At 43.0% G+C, this 22,734-nt stretch overlaps 1 protein-coding gene across 1 annotated transcript in view; it reads left to right on the forward strand.

Moving 5' to 3' along the window:
* Positions 1–22,734, forward strand: part of LOC147717053 (all-trans-retinol 13,14-reductase-like) — a 656,600-nt gene that overhangs the window by 373,548 nt on the left and 260,318 nt on the right. Inside the window, exon 6 of the mRNA XM_086923956.1 lies at positions 11,121–11,240. Within this exon, the coding sequence (XP_086780082.1) occupies positions 11,121–11,240 (120 nt within the window). The remainder of the gene's footprint in view (positions 1–11,120; positions 11,241–22,734) is intronic.

Below are 22,734 nucleotides of genomic sequence, written 5' to 3' on the forward strand. Positions count from 1 at the left end.
GGGGGGGGCAGAGGGAGAAGGGACAGATTTATTGTGGGAAAAGGTGAGTCTTGAGTAGCTTCCGGAATTTCATGTGGTTAGGTTCGGCACGTAGCTGGGTTGGCAGGGCGTTCCATAGAGTTGCAGCTGTAACCGAGAAGCGGCGCCCTCCAGTGCGGGCTTTCTTTACTCTGTGGACAGTGGCCAGGTTACTTTGGGAGGAACGAAGGGACCTGTTGGGTTTGTATGGGTAGAGCATGGTCTTCAGCATCGGAGGCCCTAGGTTTTGCATGGCTCTATGGGTGGTACATAGGGCCTTGAATTTGACCCTTTCTCGGATCGGCAACCAATGAAGTGCCTTTAGGGCTGGTTTGGCTGATGCTCTTCGAGGGGTTCCTGTCAGAATCCTTGCAGCGGCATTTTGTGTTCTCTGAAGAACATTAATGGTGGCTTCTGGGGCCGCCAGGAAGAGGGCGTTGCTGTAGTCTAATCTAGATAATATTAGACCTTGAATAAGCATTTTTTGTGATTGTGCGGGGAGTAGTGGGAGAACCTTCCTGGCTGAACGAAGTAAGCCCACACAGGTACCAGCTGTTTTTTTTGCCTGTGTTTTCAGGGATAGATCTTGTTCTAGCCAGAAGCCTAACCTCTTGAGTTCCGTCTTGGGTTGAGGAAGGGGACCTAAGCATGATGGCCACATGGCGGAGGGAAGAGGTGATATTTGATGTCCCAGCAGCATAAGCTCGGTTTTGGGGCCATTAAGTTTCAGCCTTGAGTTGGACATCCAGTCATGGATTCCTTCAAGACAGTCATGGAGGTTTTTTAGCTTTTCGCCTTCAAGGGAGAAGGACACAACCATTTGGGTGTCATCAGCGTATGTGACGGCTTTTATCCCAAAGGGAGTGACCACATCCTCCAGGGGGGCCATGTATGTGTTAAATAGTGTAGGGCTCAATGAAGAGCCCTGGGGAACCCCACGCTGGAGGGGGAAAAGGTCCGATCGCATATTCCCTTCACAGACCTGGAAGGTTATGTCCTTCAGGAAGGATGAGAGCCAACAGAGCGCCTTGTTCCTCACTCCTAGGTTGAGTAGTCGCTGGATCAGGATCTTATGGTCCACCGTGTCAAATGCAGCGCTTAGATCCAGGAGGATCAGTAAAACCGATCCCCCTGAATCCAAGATGCATCTGGCTTCCTCGACTACTTTCAGGAGAGCGGTCTCGGTCCCCTGCCCTGGACGAAAACCTGTTTGTGAGGGGCGAAGGAGATTGTTGGTTTCAAGGAAAGCCGACAGTTGCTGGTTGACCAACTTCTCTGCGATCTTACTCATGCCTGGTAAGAGAGAGATTGGGCGAAGGTTGGAAAAGTCTGAAGGATCCTGACCTGGTTTATTTTGTAGAGCTTTGACTATTGCATGTTTCCAATTAGAGGGGACCACTCCTTGGCTAAGAGAAGCATTAATAAGATTTGTTGCCAGGTATGAGATGGTTGGTCCAACTTGTTTGAGGATACGAATGGGGCCTGGGTCACTGGGTGAACCACTTTTCATGCCTGAAAGAGTTTTCAAAAAGTCTTCGTTGGACAGTTGGTGAAAACTGTCTAGAGTCGGGCCGGTTGTGGAGGGTACCAATTCGAAGGGGAGTTTGTTATCAGGTTTAGGTGGGAGGGTTTGTAGGATGTTTGTAATTTTATTATGAAAGAAGGCTGCTATTTGATTGCATCTAGTGACTGTAGGTTGCTGAGTAGAAGGAGGATTGGGAATTTTGAGTAGCTCTTTGACTATTTTATAAGTCTCCCTGGATGAATTAGATGCAGTTTTAATTTTTTCTTCGAAGAAGGAAGCTTGGGCTGTTTTTCGGGCTAATTTGTAGGTCCTCATTGCTTTTTTGTATTCATCTTTGATGAGGGGGTCCCAGTTTTTTCTCCATTTCCGCTCTTGGATTTTACAAATTTTTCTTAGGTTCCTTAGTTCTTGGGAATACCATGGGGATTTGAAGGTCGTGCTTTTTTTCTTTAGATTTCTCTTGGGAGCGACTACATCAAGAGTGGAGGTGAGCCATCTAGTGAGGTTTTCGTCTGCTTTTACGGGGTCAGGGTCTGCGGGAGGGGAAGAGCGTATCAATTCCTGGGTCCAACGCTCAAATGAGAGTTTGGACCAGATTCTGTCCTGTTCTCTGGAAGACGGGGTTTGGGGAGTGTTTAGAGTAGTTTGCCAAGTGAATGGAATGAGGGAGCGATCAGACTATGGCAGCGGGAGTGAAGGTAGTATTTCTATTTTTGACAGGTTGGTGAAGAGAGGATCTAGAAGGTGAACCTTGGTATGAGTTGCCTCTGAATTTAAAAGGTGTAGGTCAAGTGCCTTTAGTTCAGAAATGAGGTCCCCTGCGGTTTTGTCTGAACTGTCCTCGAAATGGAGATTTAAATCTTCAAGCAGGATGAAATTAGAGGTTGAGGTGCAGGAGGAGATCGTGGAGTCTAGTAGTGAACCGACAAAGTTTCCTACAATGCCGGGTGGTCGGTATAAGAGGGTACCCGAGAGGGATTTATTGGGGGTTATTTGGAGGGAAAAGTGGACGCTTTCGCAGTCTTCGATTCCTCCCTCTTGTAGCCTGCATATGAAGGTGTTTCGGTAAACAATCGCTAGACCACCTCCTTTTCCCTTCAGTCTGTTTTGGTGTTGTATAAGGTAACCATGGGGTAGCATGTTAACAATGTCAGCCTCGGAATGAGGTGTCAACCAAGTTTCCGTAAGGAAGAGTATGTCCAGTTTAACGTCTTGGATTAGTAATTTAATTTCTAGAGAATGTTTGGAAGCGGATCTACAGTTAAGCAGAGCAAGGCTAACAAGGTTAGGTGAGTGGCGAATGGTTTTTCGTGGGGATTGACCCTGCGGCGAGGGTGATGGGGTAGAGGTAGGGGCGGCCGTATCGAATTGTAGGAGGTAGTCACGTGAATGACTAATTCGGTGGCTACGGGAATTGGGCATAGTGGGTGGCCCTGTGCCCGGCCTGGCCCGGACGGGCCCAGACGGGCTTGCCTCTGGCTTGCCTCCGGCGCGCCATCGGCGCGCTCGCTGCGCCCGCCCGCTGCGCGGACGAGAAGAGGGTTTCATTTTAAAGCGGTAGAGCCCAAATCGCCCAGCCACTAGAGCGCTGTCCAGGCCCCGTTCAAAGATGGCGCCCGTGGATTCTGCGCCTCGAGGGGTGTTTCAAAGACAGACCGGGAGCACTGAGAACAGCTTCAAGTCATGCAATTGTTCTGCATGAGGAAGCGGCTCGCTACGGTCGTTAGGGTCAATTTACACGAAGTTTAGGCAATTTTTACAACAACACGGTAAAAAAGCAGCAATGCCAATTTTTAAAAAGCGCGAGCGCTAATAAAATGCGGTGCTTAACAGGGAGAGTAACAATTGATTTGCAATTGGGAATCTAGCCTCCCGGCTTCCGCCTCAGGAGAAGTGCAATCACTAAATGGGGAGAGACAGTGAGAGGCTCTTTTGTAGCGGTTGGGCCCAAATCGCCCAGCCACTAGAGCGCTGTCCAGGCCCCGTTCAAAGATGGCGCCCGTGGATTCTGCGCCTCGAGGGGTGTTTCAAAGACAGACCGGGAGCACTGAGAACAGCTTCAAGTCATGCTATTGTTCTGCAGGAGGAAGCGGCTCGCTACGGTCGTTAGGGTCAATTTACACGAAGTTTAGGCAATTTTTACAACAACACGGTAAAAAAGCAGCAATGCCAATTTTTAAAAAGCGCGAGCGCTAATAAAATGCGGTGCTTAACAGGGAGAGTAACAATTGATTTGCAATTGGGAATCTAGCCTCCCGGCTTCCGCCTCAGGAGAAGTGCAATCACTCAAGTGTAGTCCCATTAATCACGTGATCACCTACACCAATGTATTTAAATGCAGATGTCTGAGCAGCCAAAATATGTGAGCAAGGCTACACGTTAGCCGAAACGCGTCATCCTGTCTGACAACATCTCGCACCAACTTTAATAAAAGTCACGGCAGCCAGCAGTGAGCAAGTCAATTTTGGAGTCCGTGTCTTTCTCCGTTTGGTGGTTTCAAGCGCCGGAGTGGTAATTGGAGATATATAACAGTTAAAATGAATGTAATGGACTTGTGGATTACTAACCCCGATTCGACGTCACAACGGCTCACCTCTGAAGAAAGTCTATGTTAGACTGAAACATGTAAGGACTGCCGAGTGGAGAAATAAAGAGGAATTAATCGCTGTGGAGTGTGGCTGCCTTTCTTTGTGAAGGAGAGGCTTGTGGAGATATATATATATATGTATAGTTAAACACAGTGGTCACTCAAGATAGAGACGCACATGGGCTCCGACGTTGGGTTACCAGCCTTTATTCCATCAGGTACAGGACAGGCATTATATGCGGGTGAGGGTATGCAGCTTTCCCTGGTCCCAACGCGTTTCGAGTTTCCTCTTCGTCAGGGGATGTGTGGAAAGTTCGTGCTGTCGTGGGTTGACTCCCATAATATATACAAGGTCCCGCCTTCAATTTCATTTTGCATAGCCTTGTGGGAGTTGTAGTGCTGCAGCATTCAATTTCAATACAGCCCACTTATTTCTGGAGTTTTAAGCCCTGGGTGGGCCCCCGCATGATCGCCTGCCCTATATCCTGCGTCGTCCCCCCATTTGAGGACACTGAATCCATTCCTCATGGCCCCCTCGTGATCCTGGGATGGTGCAGTCTCTGGCAGATGAGCTTCCGCCCGACAATTGTTAAACACAGTGGTAGCTCAAGATAGAGACGCACAGGGGCTCCGACGTTGGATTACCAGCCTTTATTCCATCAGGTACAGACAGGCATTACATGCGGGTGAGTTATGCAGCTTCCCCTTGTCCCAACACGTTTCGAGTTTCCTCTTTATCAGGGGATGTGTGGAAAGTTTGTGCTGTTGTGGGCTGACTCCCATAATATATTCGTTGGGACCAGGGAAAGCTGCATAACTCACCCGCATGTAATGCCTGTTTATACTATATATATATATAGCCCCAACAGCTTTCTAAACAGATTCCCCCACGATCGGAGGAGAAGGAAGATGCAGCACAGCCTGATATCAACCGGCAGTGTGAGAAAGAGACCAACGCGTTTCAGCCGGAGCCTTCAACAGGGTCATATATGCACATAAACATATATAGTCACTGAAAAATACAAACATTACAGGGACATTAAAGGTAGGTACAGATTGTACGCACACAAAAACATAGAAATACATCATTTATAGATACCTGGGCTAACTCTAACCTATGCCCCCGCAATGCACAGCTTATGACCTCATATATTACATCACTCATGACATGGTCAGTGACATCATTGATGACATTCCCTTTGTTTTTTTCAGTGAATTTCAACTTTTTTAATGTTATTTCCTAATTATAATGTCACTGTAACCTTTGGGTTTTTAAATCAATTTCTACGTTTTTTAATGTTAATTCCAAACTATAACTTCCCGGTAACCTTGTTTTTTTGTGTACATGTAAGTTTTTCAAAACTTAATTTTTGTAATTGTAACCAGTAACCTTAGAGACGGGGTGTGTGAGTGGTTATATGTGTTGAGAGTGGTTGTGAGTAGCTATATTAGTGTGTGAGTGAGTATGTGACTGGCTGTATGGATCTATGAGTGGATGTGTAATGTTTCAGTGTGTGTGTGTGTCTGTGTGGGTCTGTGAGTGTGTTTGTGTGTGTCTGGGTGAGTTTATGACTGGGTGTGTGACTGCCTGAGTGGGTCTATGAGTGGGTGTGAAAAGTCTGAGTAGATGTGTCAGTGGGTTGGGGAGTGGATGTGGATGTGTGAGTGTATGAGTGGGTCTCAGACTGGGTGCGTAAGTGTCTGAGTACGTCTGTGGGTGTGTGTGTCTGTGTGGGTCTGTGAGTGGGTGTGTAAATGTCTGAGCGGGTACGTGGGTTTCTCAGTGGGTTTGTGCATGGGTGTGTGACTCAGTGGCTGTGTATGTGGCTGTGTGTGTGTCTGTGTGGGTCTGTGAGTGGGTGTGTAAATGTCTGAGCGGGTACATGGGTGTCTCAGTGGGTTTGTGCATGGGTGTGTGACTCAGTGGCTCTGCAAGTGGCTGTGTGAGTGTCTGAGTGAGTCTTTGAGAGTATATCAGTGGGTCTGTGAGTGGGTGTGAGTGTCTGAGTAGGTCTGTGAGTGGGTACATGAGTGTCTGAGTAGCTCTTTGAGAGGCTGCGTGAGTATCTGAGAAGGTCTGTAACAGTGCCTGAGTGGGTCTGTGAGTTTATGTGTGACTGAGTGGGTGTGAGAGTGTTTGGGTGGGTCTGTGAGTAGCCCCATAAGTGTCTGAGTGGGTCTGTGAGTGGGTCTGTGATTTGGTGCATGAGTGTCTGAGTGGGTCTGTGAGTGGGTGTGTGAGTATTTGAGTGGGTCTGTGAGAGGCTGTGAGTTTCTGTGTGGGTCTGTGAATGTGAGTGGGTCTATGTTTGGGTGTGTGAGTGCCTGTGTCGGTCTGTGTGTATGTTATTTTAAAAAATTGTGTCAGGATTCACGGATCTGCCGAGGATCCACACAGGGGTGACACTGAGCGCCTCAGTGGATCCATGAATCCCCACACATGGAAAAAAACATATTTTTGGGTATTTACTTGCCTATCAGGGGTCCCTCACAGAACCCTATACCGCACCCATGGGGTCATGGCACCTCTATCCTAACACCTTCTATTACAATTTATGTGAATTTTCACAACCTGCGACTGTTCCCTGATATCTAAAATGTCTGCCGCAACTGCTTACTCAGGTTGCTTACAGCCAATCACAGCACTGCTAGTGGCGCAAGGATTCACGGTGTACTGCAAAGGATCCGTGGAGGGTCCGTGTTCCTAGATACACAAATTTGGTTTTCCCTTTAGATCTCAAAAACTACTGAATGAATTTACACTAAATCACAAAACGCACTTTCTGGAACAAGCTCTAGCTTTCTCCAAATTTGGTGTAATTCCATTCAGCATTTCAGGCTGTAGTGGGGTCTAAAATCCCTATGGGAAATTGCATGGGAGGAACGCGTATTGGGACTGTCCCAATACTCGGCCCCACTCGATGAATCATCCCGAAACTTTCAAGACAGCAGCTGAAGTCAGTGGCAAACTAGTTTTGAAAATTTTATGAAGATTTTTCAAATGACACCTAAGTTATTAGAAAATTTAAAAATGCTTTTCCTATAGAAACTAGATCCTAACTATAACTACCAACTGGTGAATGCACACACACAGATGTATACACACACACACATATACATATGTATGTGTGTAAAATTGGAACCTCGTTTCCCTCCACGTCATCCAGTCTCAAAGCTCTAATTCACAAGAACTCAGGCAGACAGGACCATGCGGCACAGGCAGAAAGTGGTTGCTTCAGGTACGCTTATTTATTTTTCTTTTTTACGCCAAAGTGCATCGTGCTCACAAATAAAGGCCTACACGTTTCAGTTGAAACCTTCTGTGGGTGTGTGTTTATAATTACGTACACACATATGTACATTTATTTATTACCGCCAGTCTATATTTATAGTTAAGATTGCTGGAGATAGGAATTTATCTGAACTTTTGTTCCTAATAACTTTGCGCACGTTTGACGAATCAACAAAACTTGGCAGACCTTTTCCTTTTTCTACATTTGCGGTTGATGCAAAGTTTTACAGAGGTGTGTTAAGGGGGAGCAAAGATAGTAGGGGTTGTGGGCACCCCTGCATTTTCCATAGACTTTGTACTCATGCATAGCAGCCAAACACCAACTCAGATTTCCATGAAATCTGGCAGAAGTACACATTATGGTGTATAGTTGATCCTTTCGGTATTACAGGTAAGTGGACAAAAGTATGTTTTAAGCTACAAAGCATTTTAACGTAGTGATATCTGTTGATGTGGTACTTTAGGGAAATTTCACAGTATTTAGAAAAAGCACTGCGGTACTTAACAATGTGATTAGCTAATGACTACTTTTACAAAACTGTATGGTATTCCACTGCATGCCACTACACTCTACGCTATTTCACTGTATGGCACTACACTGTACTTTACTACACTCTACGCTATTCTACTGTATGCCACTCCACTGTAAGTTATTTCAAAGTATGCTACTCAAGTTTACAATTCTCCACCCCACCCCACTCCACTCTACGCTATTGTGTTGTATGCCACTCCATTCTGTGCTACTAGACACTATGCTATTCCACTGTATGCCACTTCACTGTACACCACTCCCCTCTACTATACTGTATGCCACGCAACTCTTTGCCCCACCACTATAAGCCACTCCACTCTACACTATTACACTGGATGGCACTACACTTTACTCCACTGTAGTGCACCCCACTCTTCTCAATTCTATTCAGGTCCACGCATGTGCACTCTATGCTACTCCACAGCTTGATACTCCAGTCTACATCACTCTTCTTTGAGGGACGTCACTCTACAGTACTCCACTGTACGCATCTGAACTGTATGCTGTTCCGTTGTATACCACTCCACTCTAAGCGCTGGGATGCTTCCGAGTAGCCATGCGCTATAGAAGAGCCTTTTAATACTACTAATAATAATAATAATAATAACTCTACGCCACTCCATTGTACACAACTACACTGAATGCTATTCCACTCTATAACAATCCATTGTACAATACTCCACTTAATGCTCCTCCAATCTATGGCAATTCACTCTACACTCCTCCCCTCTAAACTATTAGACTGTATGCAACTACACTCTACCCAACTACTCTCTACACCAATACACTCTATGCTATTTCACTCTTTGCCACTTCGTTGTGCGATACTCCATTCTACCCCACTCCATTGTACTCTTCTCCACTGTACCCAACTCTAATGTACGCCTCTCCACTCTACACTATTCCACGTTATGCCACCCCAGTCCATGCCACTCCACTGTACCCTATTTCTCTGTATGCTACTCCACTATATGCCACTCCACAGTACAACACTCCATGCTACACCATTGGAATCTATGCTACTGGAGTGTGGCGTGATGTTATTGTGGCATCGGAGGTTGAAAGTGATTCTGGTCACGTAAGTCTGAATGGTCTGCAGACTTCTGGTGAGTTTTTTGTAAGCCTGGGCGGAGTTCACGGAGTTCTGCTACGAGGAACTCCGCAAAGTGCAAAAAAACCTCTGTCCGTGAGCAGTGAAGTGCGTTAGTTAAAAGCCGTTCATTGTGATTTTCAGTGGCAGGTGCTTGTCCGCACTGTGCAATCATAGCGAACGGCACCATGCGCAGCACAAGCAGGCGCTACTATCTTTCTGTCGCTTGAGTAGATTTTAACTCGAGCGGCAGCTTTCTCAACGCGAACGGACTGTATCTCAACGCTAGCGATCGCAAGCATACGTGACCACTCGCAATGAGAAATCTGACCGCCCGTGTGGAGAAATCTCGTTGGGAGGTTGATTTTCCACGCTCGCGCTAGCCAACTTGATGATGACGATCAAGAAAGAGGAAAACTCTTGCTGCGAGGAAAAAAACTCCGCTCTGCAACGTGACATTCACAATGACTCTCCTGGTGCTGTGTGAAATCCATTTGAAAATCTTCTTCAGCATCTTCAGGGGATTAAAGCATGAAGCAGTGATGTCATTGACTTGGGCGTTCATGTTGAGTTTGCTGTCAATGATGATTCAGAGGTTCTTGGCATGGGTGGTGAGGATGGATGCCAATCTTGTCTCTGCTGGCAGCCAGGTAGAGTCCCAAGGTGATGTGGTCTTTCCAAAGATCACAACATACTCTAAGACCTTTGCTGGGAATGGTAGCAATGATGTCTGCATTTGGAGAGCATTAAAGGGTCCGCAGAGGGTTTCTTCAGCAATGGGGGGGCCAGGTGCGTATTGCCAAGCATCCGGGAAGGTCACCAAAGAGGTGGAGGCAATTGGAATGGATGTGACCATGGCACTGATGAGTTGCAATCCTATGGAAAGGGTGTGGTGGGGGCAGTGGTCCGATGGTGCTTCTCAGTGGATGGGCTTCATTGTGGCAGTGATTTCTTCTGGGGTGAATACACTCCATCTTGTTAGCATTGGTTGTTTGGATAAGATTGGGTTGGGTTTGTCTGTTGGGTCCAGTTGAGGGCTGAACTTGCTGTAAATGGTGGTGATTTTGTTGCTGAAGAATTAGGAGAGATGGTTTCAGAGGTCCGGTGAGGAAGTGATCGAGTTGGAGACGACTGCTAGCAAGGTGAAGTTGTTCACAATGGGGAAGGTTTATTTGCTCCTGCTGGTGCTGGCATTGATGTAGTCTGCCAGACCAGCGTGCCCAGTGGTCTGGATCATTTGGTGGTAGTGTCTTAGGGCAGATTTGAACGTGCTCCATTCTGCATTGTCCTGGCTCATTCTCCAATGCTCTCCAGTTGTTTACCGTGATGTTTCATTAGTCTGAGATCCTCTCTGTATCGACAGAACTGGGGACTGGATTTTGTTCTATTGTTGTGTTTGAAGGGGGCTGGGGAGTTGGCACAGAAGGCTATCCAATTGCTGAAGTAGGTTGCAGTAGAACACTGGGCAATCAACTGACATGCCGCTGCTTCAGGTGAACCTGCAAAGTGAAAGCGCCTATTTAATATTTTATTTTCAGGATTTGTTCAGTGCACAATTACCCCAATGGGTGTCCTTGTGCTAGGCAGTAAAGGTAGTGCAGCGGAGTGAGTTAGATACTAGTGGGGAATAGCATGTGGGGATGGCAATTTCACAGGGTGTTGAAGTCTGTAGTTCTTACACCATGGTTTCAGTATTCCTGTATCACAGTAGAGGTTATTGAGGACATGAATGAATAGGGAATACAAGGACTTAAATAATTTTATTGTTGATAAAAACCAACCTCTTTAAATCTTTCTGTAATAATCTGTGGTGTTTCTTTCAATTAAATGTTTTCTCATTTACATTAGATCGTATTTATTACATGTGTTAACTAGTTACTGTAATGTCTTAGTTCCATTTAAAATGTTTCTTTATACCTAGTAACATTAGAATGTATATTGTTCACTCTAGAGTTGGTGTCTGTTGGAGCTGGATGCTTTCTAGCTAGCTCCTCCCCCATGTAGCTTTATAATAAATATACTCAAGTCATCACCAGTTTCCTGCATCATTACTACACTATCTTTGTTTTCTCCTAGGTGTAGCTGTGAAGAAGGGCAATGAAGAGATCAATGTGTTCGCTCCAGTGGTCATCTCAGCTGCTGGAATATTCAACACCTATGAGCAACTGCTGCCCCCAGAGATCAGCGCAAAGCCTGGTGAGTGGTGCTCCCTAGGGGAAACAACATTTAACTTAAAGTTGAAAGGTAAGGTGTTTGGCTAATGTAAAGATCCTGGTAGGGTGTTGGAATAAATACCTGGTCCATTCACAAACAGCTTGTTGTCACAGCCATTTTTCAAAATATTGACCATTTATATTGCAATTTTTGTTTTATTAAGATTTTCTGCTGTGTGACACAGACCAGCAGTATCCAAGTGCTGCGTGCTTCAGCAAAATGTATATGTATTGTTGTTCCTCTTGCTGACAATTTTGTTGTACTGTTGCAGGTGGTGACTGTAGTATTGTAATGATGAGAGGAATCAAGTAATGTATAGTTTCCAGAAGATTTATTCCCAGTAGTAAAGCACGTCTGGTTAGATCCACAACCAACAGGAAACTGACCAACAGTAAGGTATAGAACATTCAATGACAGCATGACTAGAATGTAGAACATGACAGCATTTAAAGAATACACAAGTCTTAAAGAGATACAAAAAACAATTGCATTTCCTTGGATTTAAATTGAGAACCATTGTCAGTTAGAACAGATGAAGGACAACCTTCTTGGATAAATACACACTCCAAGAATTCAATAATAATAACAGAGTTAGCCTTCTCAACAACTTTCATTTCGAACCATTTAGAAAATAAATCAACAATAACAATGATAAATTTGACATTATCATCAAACCAATTGACAGGACCCATAATGTCCATTGCTAATTCTTCCCAAGGAAAATTAGGAGCAGTGACATTTCCCAAAGGTGGATTGAAGGTTTTTATTGATTTGTCTGAAACTTCACAATTTATGCAAGATCTAACAAGTTTTTCAATATCATTATCCATCCCTGGCCACCAATACTGGTCTCTTACCCTTGACTTAGTGCGAGAAATGCCTGGATGGCCTTCATGGGACAATTGCATAATGTGAGCTCTAACAGACACAGGTGGAATTATTTTATCACTTCTAAGCAGAAATATATCAGAGATAGAAAGTTCGTCACGAACTTCCCAAAAACCTGTCAAAGAATCATTAAGATCTTTTTTACAAAAATCTTTCCAACCCACCACAACTCTAGACTTAACTTCAGTCAGAACTTTATCATCGGAATCAGCTTTGAGCCATTGGTCTTTAGAAAAACTATCAAAAATGTTGCAAATAGAAACAACATTAGCCACGGAAAAATCATTCCAAGAATTACGGTCAGCCACAAAAATTGGTAAAGAAAATCTGCTAAAAAAATCTGCAATAATGTTTTTTGCACCAGGAACATAGTTTATAACGAATAAGAAATCTTGCAAGCGCATGGACAGTCTTGCAATTCTAGCAGTGGCTTTGTACAAACCTTGTGTGGTCAACAATTTTGTAAGGGGTTTATGATCAGTTCTCACACAAAATGACTTTCCCCAAATGAACTTCCTGAAATGTTCTAACCCCCACACAACAGCAAGGGTTTCCCTCTCGATTACCGAGTATTTTTCTTCAGTAGGCGTAAGGGATCTTGAAGCAAAAGCAATTACCACTTCCTGATTAAACTCAGATAGTTGAGTCAAGACTGCCCCTAAGCCTTTAGAACTAGCATCAGTAGTAACGAATGTAGCAGCAGTGGGATCAAACCCTTGCAGGTTGGGAGCACAACAAACAGCTTTTTTTATAATTTCAAAGGCTTGTTGACATTCCTGGGACCAAACGAAGGGAATTTTATTCTTCAAAAGACAAAGCATAGAAAAAGTTTTCTCACTAAAGTTAGAAACAAATTTAGAGTAAAACTCAGCTAAACCCAAAAATGACCTTAAGTCATCCTTGGATTTAGGAGCAGGAGCGTCTAAAATAGCTCTTACAAGCTTGGTTTAAGGCCTTATTCCTTGAGCACTAATCTCATGGCCCAGATACACAACAGTATCTTCTGAAAAAGTACACTTAGAAATTTCAGCAGTGAGACATCTTTCATCAAGAACCTTCATAACTTTTCTCAACCTGGAGTCATGTTGTGGTGCATCCTTACCTAAAACGAGGTTATCATCTTGGAAGAAGATGACACCAGACATATCACCAAATAATTGTGACATGAGGCGCTGAAAAACTGCAGCCGCAGAAGCCAAACCAAATGGCATACGGCGAAAGCGGAAACAACCAAAAGGAGTACAAAAGGCAGTGAGATCACGGCTGGAATGATGTAAAGTGATCTGGTGATACGCTGAAGATAAATCAAGCGTAGAGAAAAATTTAGCACCACGAGTTAAAGACAACATTTCATCAATCCTAGGTAAAGGATACTGATCCACAATTATATTATTATTCAAGTTTCTTAAATCAACACATAAGCGGATTTTTCCATTGGCTCGTCTAGCGACAACCAATGGAGAAATCCACTCCGACGATTCGATGGGTTCTATGATACCACTCTCTTGTAACTTTAACAATTCATTTTTTACTTCGTCTCCAACAATAAGTGGTATGTTCCGTACCTTATGAACCATTGGTACAGCATTGCTCTTTAATCTTATGCGGTGAGAAAAACCTTTGAACTTTCCGATCTTACCTGAAAATACGTTCGGAAATTCTTTAAGAACCCAATTCTTGGTATCTTCACTTACACCAGTAACCAGAACCTGTTCAATGCTGTTGGGATCAAGAATAATGTGTAAAGATCTTTGATCTTTCCAGCCTAGAACAGAAGGACCATCTATGGCGATGTATAACTTACAAAATGCTGTACGATGTTTGAATTCGAAAATCAAAGAATGAAAACCCAACATTTCTATAGTATTGCCAGTAAAGCTTTCAGTAAGAATATCACTGGGCTCTAAATGAGGACCCAACTCACTCACCAATTCTTTCTCCCAAACTTTTTTGTTAACAATAGTGTAGGGAGACCCAGAATCAGCAGCAACCTGTACAGGAATACCCCCAAATTTCACAATACATAAGGGTTTGCTTCTCTCGTCCTCCCCAACAACTAAAACAATATTACATTGTGCATTTGTAGAAGAATTGGGAGATGACATGCTTATGTCTGAGTCATAATCAGAAGAAGTATCAGTGATACAAGCTACTTTGGCATTTTGTTAGGACTTTTTGTTGCATACTTTAGCATAATGACCAATTATACCACAATTGGAGCATTTTGCGGATCTAGCAGGACAATTTTCAGAGCTTGCGTTATGATTTTTATCACCACAACGGTAACATGCAAAAGAAAACGAACTACCCTGGTTGGGTTTGTTCTTGTTGAAAGTTTTTTTGTTAGATGATTTTGAAGAATAAGAACTCTTGTTGGTTTGAAATTTCTTGTTGACACTTTTTTTTGCATAAACATTTTTCTTCTTGTTGTCAGAGATATTGTTCACAGTAGGTGTGGAAGAAGATTCTGATTGATTAGATAGTGCTTTAGAACTCCTATCCGACAGTTCAGCTTTTTTTAACAAGGTGATGACATCCTTGAGACTAGATTCTCCTTCAATCCAAAGCCTGTCTTGTATACTCTTGTTTTTAGTACATACAACAACTTGATCTCTGATCAATTCATCATGTAAAACACCGAATTTGCACTGTGCAGCTAAAATTTTCAGTTGAGAAACATACTCTTCAACAGTTTCGTTCTGGAGTTGTTTGAGTTTGAAAAAGGCGCGTCTTGTTACACCAATGCAAACAGTAGGCGAATAGTGTTCAGTTAAATCTGAAATTGCTGCTTTAAATTTGTCAAAATCACCTGATCTTTCGGGTTTTTGCATTTGATCATATACCCTGAGACCCTCAGGACCAAGACTGTGAAGTAGCATTCGCATTTTTCTATCAGATGACAAAGCACCAACATTATCCTCTAAAGTGGCAATGTAATTCAAGAAGTAATTTTTCCATTCATCCCACTTAATTATAGGATCACCTGGAGAAACTAAAAACTCTTTAGGAGTACTGATGTTGATGTTAATACATGAAGATGATGCTGAGGAAGCATTGCGAGAAGTAGATTGCTCAATACTCATGTTAAATAAGAAAACGAAATTGACACAAAAAAAAATAAAGTCTTGAAATAAGGTAATGTTAGAAATGAAAAATGAAGTACATCGATAATGTCAGAATTGAAGACGATGTAATCGTAAGAAGAAAATGAATAAATAAATCTTACTTCTGAAGAAATTCGCCTTGCGAGGAGAAAATTTCCATTGCGAGGAGACTCGGAAGAAATACCGAAGCCAGACGTGCTCAATCTGGAAATCTAAGATGGCGGCACGTACGCGTTACGTCGGGTCACGTTGACTGACCTATGACGTGGTACGCGTGTAAACAATACGTGTTCCTGAAGTGTTGCTAAGCGTTAGGCTCGAGGAGAGTTGAAGCGAGCGCATGCACGCGGGAGCAACGGAAGACGCGTTCAAAGGTAAACACCTTGTGCGCGTAGGAACAATTACGAGAGAGATAAAATTTGACAGTAAACTCACAGTTTTAGGATTTAAAGTACTCAGAATGCGCCGCTTTATCCATTCCGGTGAAGGTTAAATTCATGAAACGTAGGTTCGTTGTTTGAAGAAATCCAAAAAAAAAAAATTTCTGGAGAAATGAAGAAGCTTCTTAGGATCCCGATCGTCGCCAATAAAATGTAGTATTGTAATGATGAGAGGAATCAAGTAATGTATAGTTTCCAGAAGATTTATTCCCAGTAATAAAGCACGTCTGGTTAGATCCACAACCAACAGGACACTGACCAACAGTAAGGTATAGAACATTCAATGACAGCATGACTAGAATGTAGAACATGACAGCATTTAAAGAATACACAAGTCTTAAAGAGATACTTACTAAAGGTTATAATATAACAAACTAAATAAATAATAAACTAACATACAACAGTGACATTTATATTTAGGGTAAAGACTATCCCAGTAATCAATATGCTCAAAAAACGATGACCATCATTTTGATTCCAGGTGGTCGGACTACTGACCGCTATTGCAATGCTCAAGAGACTGCCCGACAAGCAGTTGGTGTTTTGACTGTTCAATTAGGATGAGACCGCCATGCTGGAGGTTGAAAAAGTGCTCTTTTACATTGTGGCTTGTGCTGCGGCCCAGCAGCAGCACAAGACGCAGTGTAAAAGAGCACTGTGTGCACATCCATGCACCATGTGGCACCTAGCACACGGTGCATAGATGTGCATGGGGGCACTGCAGGTGCCCCCAGGGCCACTTCACAGTGGCCCTGGGGCACTGCTTGTGGCCCCCCAAAGTCCGTTTCTGACAGGCTGTTGGAAAAGGACATTGTATTCCCTACGGCGGTGCCTGTGCAGGCACCGCAGCCATGCAAGGGATACGATTCCGATAGCTGCTGGGACAGAATCTTAGATCCTGTTGGAGGTGGTGGTCTTTCCCTTGATAGCTGACAGTCCAGCCCTATGCCTCAAATGTGGCGGGCGGACTAACGTTCTGTCAGTGATGGGACCGCCACAACCGCCTCCAACATCCTGTCAGTGGTGGTCCCACCGCTAGCGTAATAAGAATCAATGTGTCTGTTTCTCACTCTTAAACACCTTAAATGCATAAAGTATATAACAATGCTAAAGAGAAAATTCTAAATTATGCTTCAGTTCCAGCCCCTTGCTGGTCATAACCATCTCTGGGCAATATGTTCATTTTAGATGGTTAGGAATTTATTCTTGGTTTTTATGTATAAATATTTAATTTTGTATCTTTGATCCAGAAAGAACTAAGCATTATTATCATCTGGCTACATTTGCTAATGCACAATTTGCACGTCATGGCAATTTCCTATTACACCTAGCTAGCACTTAATTCCCATTTGTCATTGTATTCAATTATCAAATTACGATTATTTCCATTAGTCACACTTACAAGCACAAATAACCTGCTGTATGAGTGAAAAACACTTTCCCAATTCAGAAAAGTTGATTTTGCACGGATAAATGATGTCCTCACATAAAGGAATCTGCCGGAATGCATATTTGGACAAAATATCTAATTAAAAATATTGTGTTACATAGTAGTAGTAGTAGTAGTAGTAGTAGTGAGTAGTGGTAGTAGGTATTTATTGAGCGCATATATCACAGTTAGGTCTCATAGCGCTTCGCCAAACACAGGAGAAACTAAGAGGGACATGACTAAGAATTAAAATAGCCATGTTTTTAGAGCTTTGCGGAATTGTTTAGGATCAGCTTCTAGGCGTAGATGTAGCAGCAGTGAATTCCATAGTTCTGGTGCTGTTTTGGAGAAGGACCTGTCACTGTTTTTAACAGTGCGGACCTTGGAGATCATTAAGAGATGTTTACTGGATGAGCGTAGGTTCGCATTGGCTGATGTTTAGTTAGTTTCTTTGCTAGAAAGGCTGGTCCTTTGTTGTTCAAAGTTTTGTGTACCAAGCAGCATAGTTTAAAAGTGACCCTCTTTCTTATAGGTAGCCAGTGGAGTGTCTCTAGCTGGGCGCTGATGGTGAGCGGTGGGGGGAGGGGAGATTCAAGACCAGTCTCGCCACGATGTCCTGCAGCACTTGAGGCTTAGATAGGAGTCTTTCATGTATGGATGCAAACAATGCGTTGCCGTTATCCAGGCGGTTGATGATTAGTCCCTGCACAAGGGGCACCCGAGAGCAGAGGGGAATCCATTTAAAGATTTTCCTGAGGGAGCGCATTAAACCATAGCTAGTGTGGGCCACACAGTTAATGTGGTCAGCCATGGAAAGTTTGTTGTCCATAATAACTCCCAGATTCTAGACTGCTGTTTTGGGCGGTGGGCATGGCCCTGGGGAGGAAGGCCACAAGTCAGTGGTCCATATGTTTCGCGCATCTCCAAAGAGCATGATTTCGGACTTGTTCGTATTGAGCAGTAGATGATTTGTTGTGTAGCAGTGGGGTCAGGATCAAGAGTGATCAACAGTTGTGGGTCGTCTGTGTAAGAAACTGTATCAAAACCGTAGGCTCTGATTATTTTGGCAAGGGGTACACGTAAAGATTGAAGAGCTTGGGGCTCAGTATATATCCCTGGTGCACTCCTTTGTCAATGGGTTGGCTCTTAGAGCAGAAACCTCCTAATTGCACCTTAGAGGACCGTTCCGTCAGATAGCTCTCGAGCCATCGCAGGGCCGGGCCCAGTCACCAAACTCCTATAGGCGCTTCACAAGGATGTCATGGTAGATGGTGTCGAAGGCGGCCGACAAGTTAAGTAGGATAAGGATAGCGGATTGTCTGGCATCAAGAGAAAGTTATCTAGGATTTCGACTAGAGCCGTCTCAGTGCTATGATGTGAACCAAAACCTGATTGAGATGAGTCTAACAGATTGTTACACTCTAAGAAAGTAGACAGTTTGTGGTTCACGGCAGCTTCCATTACCTTGCCAAACAGAGGTAGGAGAGAAATGAGTCTGTAATTGGTGAGTAGTTTAGGGTCTGCTGTAGGTTTTTCAAAATAGGTCTGACGATAGCTTCCTTCCAATGTGAAGGTACAGTGGATTGTGCAAATGAGAGATTCAGGATATAAGTTAGGTTGGAGATAAGTGCTGGGCTGATTTTGTATATGGTCTGGAAGGATGCGGAGTCCGTTGGGGAGCCGTATTTAATTTTCCTAAATTCTTTGAGCGAGTTGGTGTTCCGTGGGAGGGTTTCATCCAATGTGTGAGGGGTATTTGTCACTTGAGGGAAGAGTTTATGGATGTCGTTTATCTTTTTTACAAAGAAAACTGAGAGGGAGTCCACCCATTCCTGTGATGCAGAGAGTGTTTGTATGCCAGATGGGGGATTAGTGAACTCCTTCACAATCTTCTATAGCTCCTTATGGGAATTAGAGGCCTGGCTGATTCTTCCCCCTAGGTAGTACTTTTTAGCATTCGCTATGTTGTCCATATAGTGGTGATGTAATGCTTTTTACTGATGTCTGTCCGTTGTATTCTTAGTGAGTCCCCATTTGCGTTCTGCCTTCCTGAGAGTGAGTTTAATGCTTTTTAGGTCCGGATTGAACCAGGGATACAATTATTGTCAAGAATATCATGAGAAAATAATATTGTGGATGTTAATATCATTGCCAAAAATATTGTTTTACGTGTTGTCTAAAATATCATTTATTTAATAGTGATTTAGTATATATCGCTGGTTATAATATTGTTTTTAGAAGGAAATAGTGTGCTATATTTAGTTTTTTTGGTTACATATGGTTTTTAATATTATTTTTGTAAAATGTTTTAATATAAATTACTTATAAAAATGTTTACTTTGTAATGTAAATTTTTTTTGTAGTTGGATTTTGGGTTTATAGGGGATAAGGGTGGGGAGATTTAAAACAAATATGTATCAATGTTTTCTTATTCTTTATGATGTAAGATTTTTTTAATGGTTTGTTTTTCCATTTTATTTTAGTAACGGGATATTGGGTTTATAGGGGATAAGAGTGAGGACATTTTGAAATATATTTTAATAATATTCTTCTTTATAATAAAAATATTGTTTTATTATAACTTCTTTTACATGTCTTAATAATTTTCTTCCAAATTTATGAATTCTAAAATTGTTTAGAAATGTATTGCTTAAAATATAAGAATGTATTTGATTTTTACTGCATCTGAAAATATTTAAATTTGTAACATTTTACAAATATTAATATGTTTATGTTTAAATACGACATATATTTTTCAAATTTAAAAATGTCATGTAATTTTCTTTTAAATTATATTTATAAAAATTGAAAAATAAATATGTCAAATGTTTAAAATGTTTAAAAAACTATAGTTTTATTTCTAGAAAATATTTTTTACTGATTATAGACCTATTGAAAAATATTTGTATTACTTGTAGAAAATATCTTTCAAACTTTAGGAAATAATTTGGAAATTTCAAACAAAATTATATATTTATTAATAAGATATCATTTTTTTTAAATAGTGTGTTATATTATGAAATGTAGTAAACAATAAACAAAATATAGTTTGATTTTGTGTAGTATCAAATATTTTTTATGTTTTGGTAAAAATTCTTTTTGTACTTAGGAACTCTTTCTTTGGAATTATAAAATGTTTTATTTTTACTTTGTTATATGGTTCTTAATTTTATTTACATTGCAGTGGGAATAATAAATGTCAGTGAGTAGGAATAGTGAATGTCACTGTTTCAGTGTCCAACACCTTCCCTGACTTGGTATTGGACTGGGAATTGTAAATGTCACCCCTTCAGTGTCCAACACCTTCCCTGACTTACGGGCCGATTAGGATCGCGGGGAATCCGCATCCTCCGGGCCGGCGGAAGCCACCACAGGCCCGGAGGATGCGGATTCTCCGCAGCAGAGCCTTCAATGTCCCCCCGCCAGATTAGGATGGCTGGGGGGACGAGAAGTCCTTCCATCGCTTTTCCGCCGTGGTCGCCTTCCGACCGCGGCGGAAAAGCTCTAATATGGTGGCGGTGTCTATCAGACACTGCCAGCCATATTAGGATGGTGGGAAAGACATGCTTTTCTGCGGCGGCTTTCCCGCCGTGGAAAAGCATACGGACTTTCACTTCGGGGGCCCGTTGCGGGCCCCCTAGGTGAAGGGGGTGCACATGTGGGGTACCTATGGTACCCCCCTGCATTTGCGTGCACAAAGCAGCAGGCACCGCGCGGTATCTGCCGCTTTGTGCATTGAAATGCAATGCATGCATTTTTAACCTTGCGGCGGTTGCAGCTTGACGCTGCACCCGCCGCAATGTTAAAGATAGTGGATGTGACCGCCACCCTGGCAGTCACATCCTAATCTGCTCGGAGGGAACGCCGCAGCCCCTGCGGACGTTCCCTCCTCCTCAGGGGTCGCGGACGGACTCAAGTCCGTCCGCGATCCTAATCGGGCCCTTAGTGTCTAGTGGAGTGGCAATAGTAAATGTCACCCCTTTAGTCTCCAACAGCTTCCCTGACTTTGTATTGGAGTAGGAATTATAAATGTCACCCCTTTAGCGTCCAAAATCTTCCCTGACTTTGTTTGCATTGGAATGGGAATAGTAGATGACACCCCTTTAGTGTCCAACAGCTTCCCTGACTTTGTTTGTATTGGAGTGGGAACAGTAAATGTCACTCATTTAGTGTCCAACATCTACCCTCACTTAGTTTGAAGTGAAGTGAGAACATCAAATGTCACCCCTTTAGTGTCCAACACCTTCCCTAAATTTGTTTGTATTAGTGTGGGACTTCTAAATGTCACCCCTTTTGTGTCCAACAGCTTCCCTGGGTTTGTTTGCATTGAAGTGGGAATAGTAAATGTTACTCTTACAGTGTACAACACTTTCCCTGAATTAGGGCCTGATTATGAGTTTGGCAGTCATGGTACCACTGCCGAAACGGCATCTGTATCGCCTCCGCCTCAATGGCAATCTGCCCGCCCTATTACGATGGATGTGGTTTTATCATCTTACTATTACGGATTTCTTGCCTTTGGTCTGGTCAGACCATTTTTTTATTAAATTTGTAGTGGACATGGCTAAAAAGAATCACCGAGTAACTGGGTCAGGAAAAAATATGTTGGTAGAGCCTGGAAGGGGCTCTTACGGAAGCGAGGTTTAGCCCCTCTCTTTGTGGTAGATTATTGTTTTTCTGTAACTAAGCCGGTAGGCGAAAATTATACTTTTCTCTGCGCAAAGATTACAGCAGACCTAGACGCATTGGTACCGTTAAAAAATCATAGAACCAGAGGCAGACCTTCGGCTCCATGGTTCAATGACAACTTAAAAACCATGAAATTGGATTGTAAATGCGCAGAGAAGAGGTGGAGAAGGGGCTACTCCGATTTGGATTAACAAATATGGAAATCCAAGATCTTGTGCTATAAAAAGGAGATAAACAGGGTCAAGGCAGAATATTTAGCTAATGTGATCCTTAATGCCCCCAACTCTTCTAAAAGTATTTTTAATATTTTGAACAATCTTACTAACCCTGAATGCACAAAAAAGCAGATACCACCCTCCCAGGAATTGTGTAACAATCTAGCTAACTTTTTTCATCTTAAAATCAAAACTATTATTGATGAGTTAGACCCCGTACCTCATAAAATTTGGAAGACTTTTGAGACAGAATTATTTCCTACTCTGTGATCAATTTGTAATCAATCCCTCAACAGCAGTGTAGTGCCGTTGCAGTGGAAACAAGCTTTGATAACCCCTCTGCTCAAAAAGGGTTGTCTGGATCCAGAATGTCCCAAGAACTACATGCCCATCTCACTCCTGCCCTTTCCGGCCAAAATTACGGAGGAAGTGGTCAGTAGGACGCTCTCCAATCACCTGGAGCAGCACAAACTGCTGGAGGAGGCTCACTTCGGCTTTCGGCCTGCTCATGGTACGGAGTCGGCTCTGGTGACCGTGATGGATGAACTTCAGTCGCGGGCAGACAGGGATCAGGCAGCGGTTCTTATTCTGCTTGACCTGTCTGCCGCGTTCGACACGGTCAACCATGGGACTCTGTTGAGCAGGCTGGAGAAGGTGGGGGTGAAGGGCTGTGCTCTTCAATGTTTTCAAACTTTCCTCACGGGTCGAACG

The sequence above is a fragment of the Lissotriton vulgaris genome, chromosome 5 (assembly GCF_964263255.1).
Source record: "Lissotriton vulgaris chromosome 5, aLisVul1.2, whole genome shotgun sequence".
Taxonomy (NCBI): domain Eukaryota; kingdom Metazoa; phylum Chordata; class Amphibia; order Caudata; family Salamandridae; genus Lissotriton; species Lissotriton vulgaris.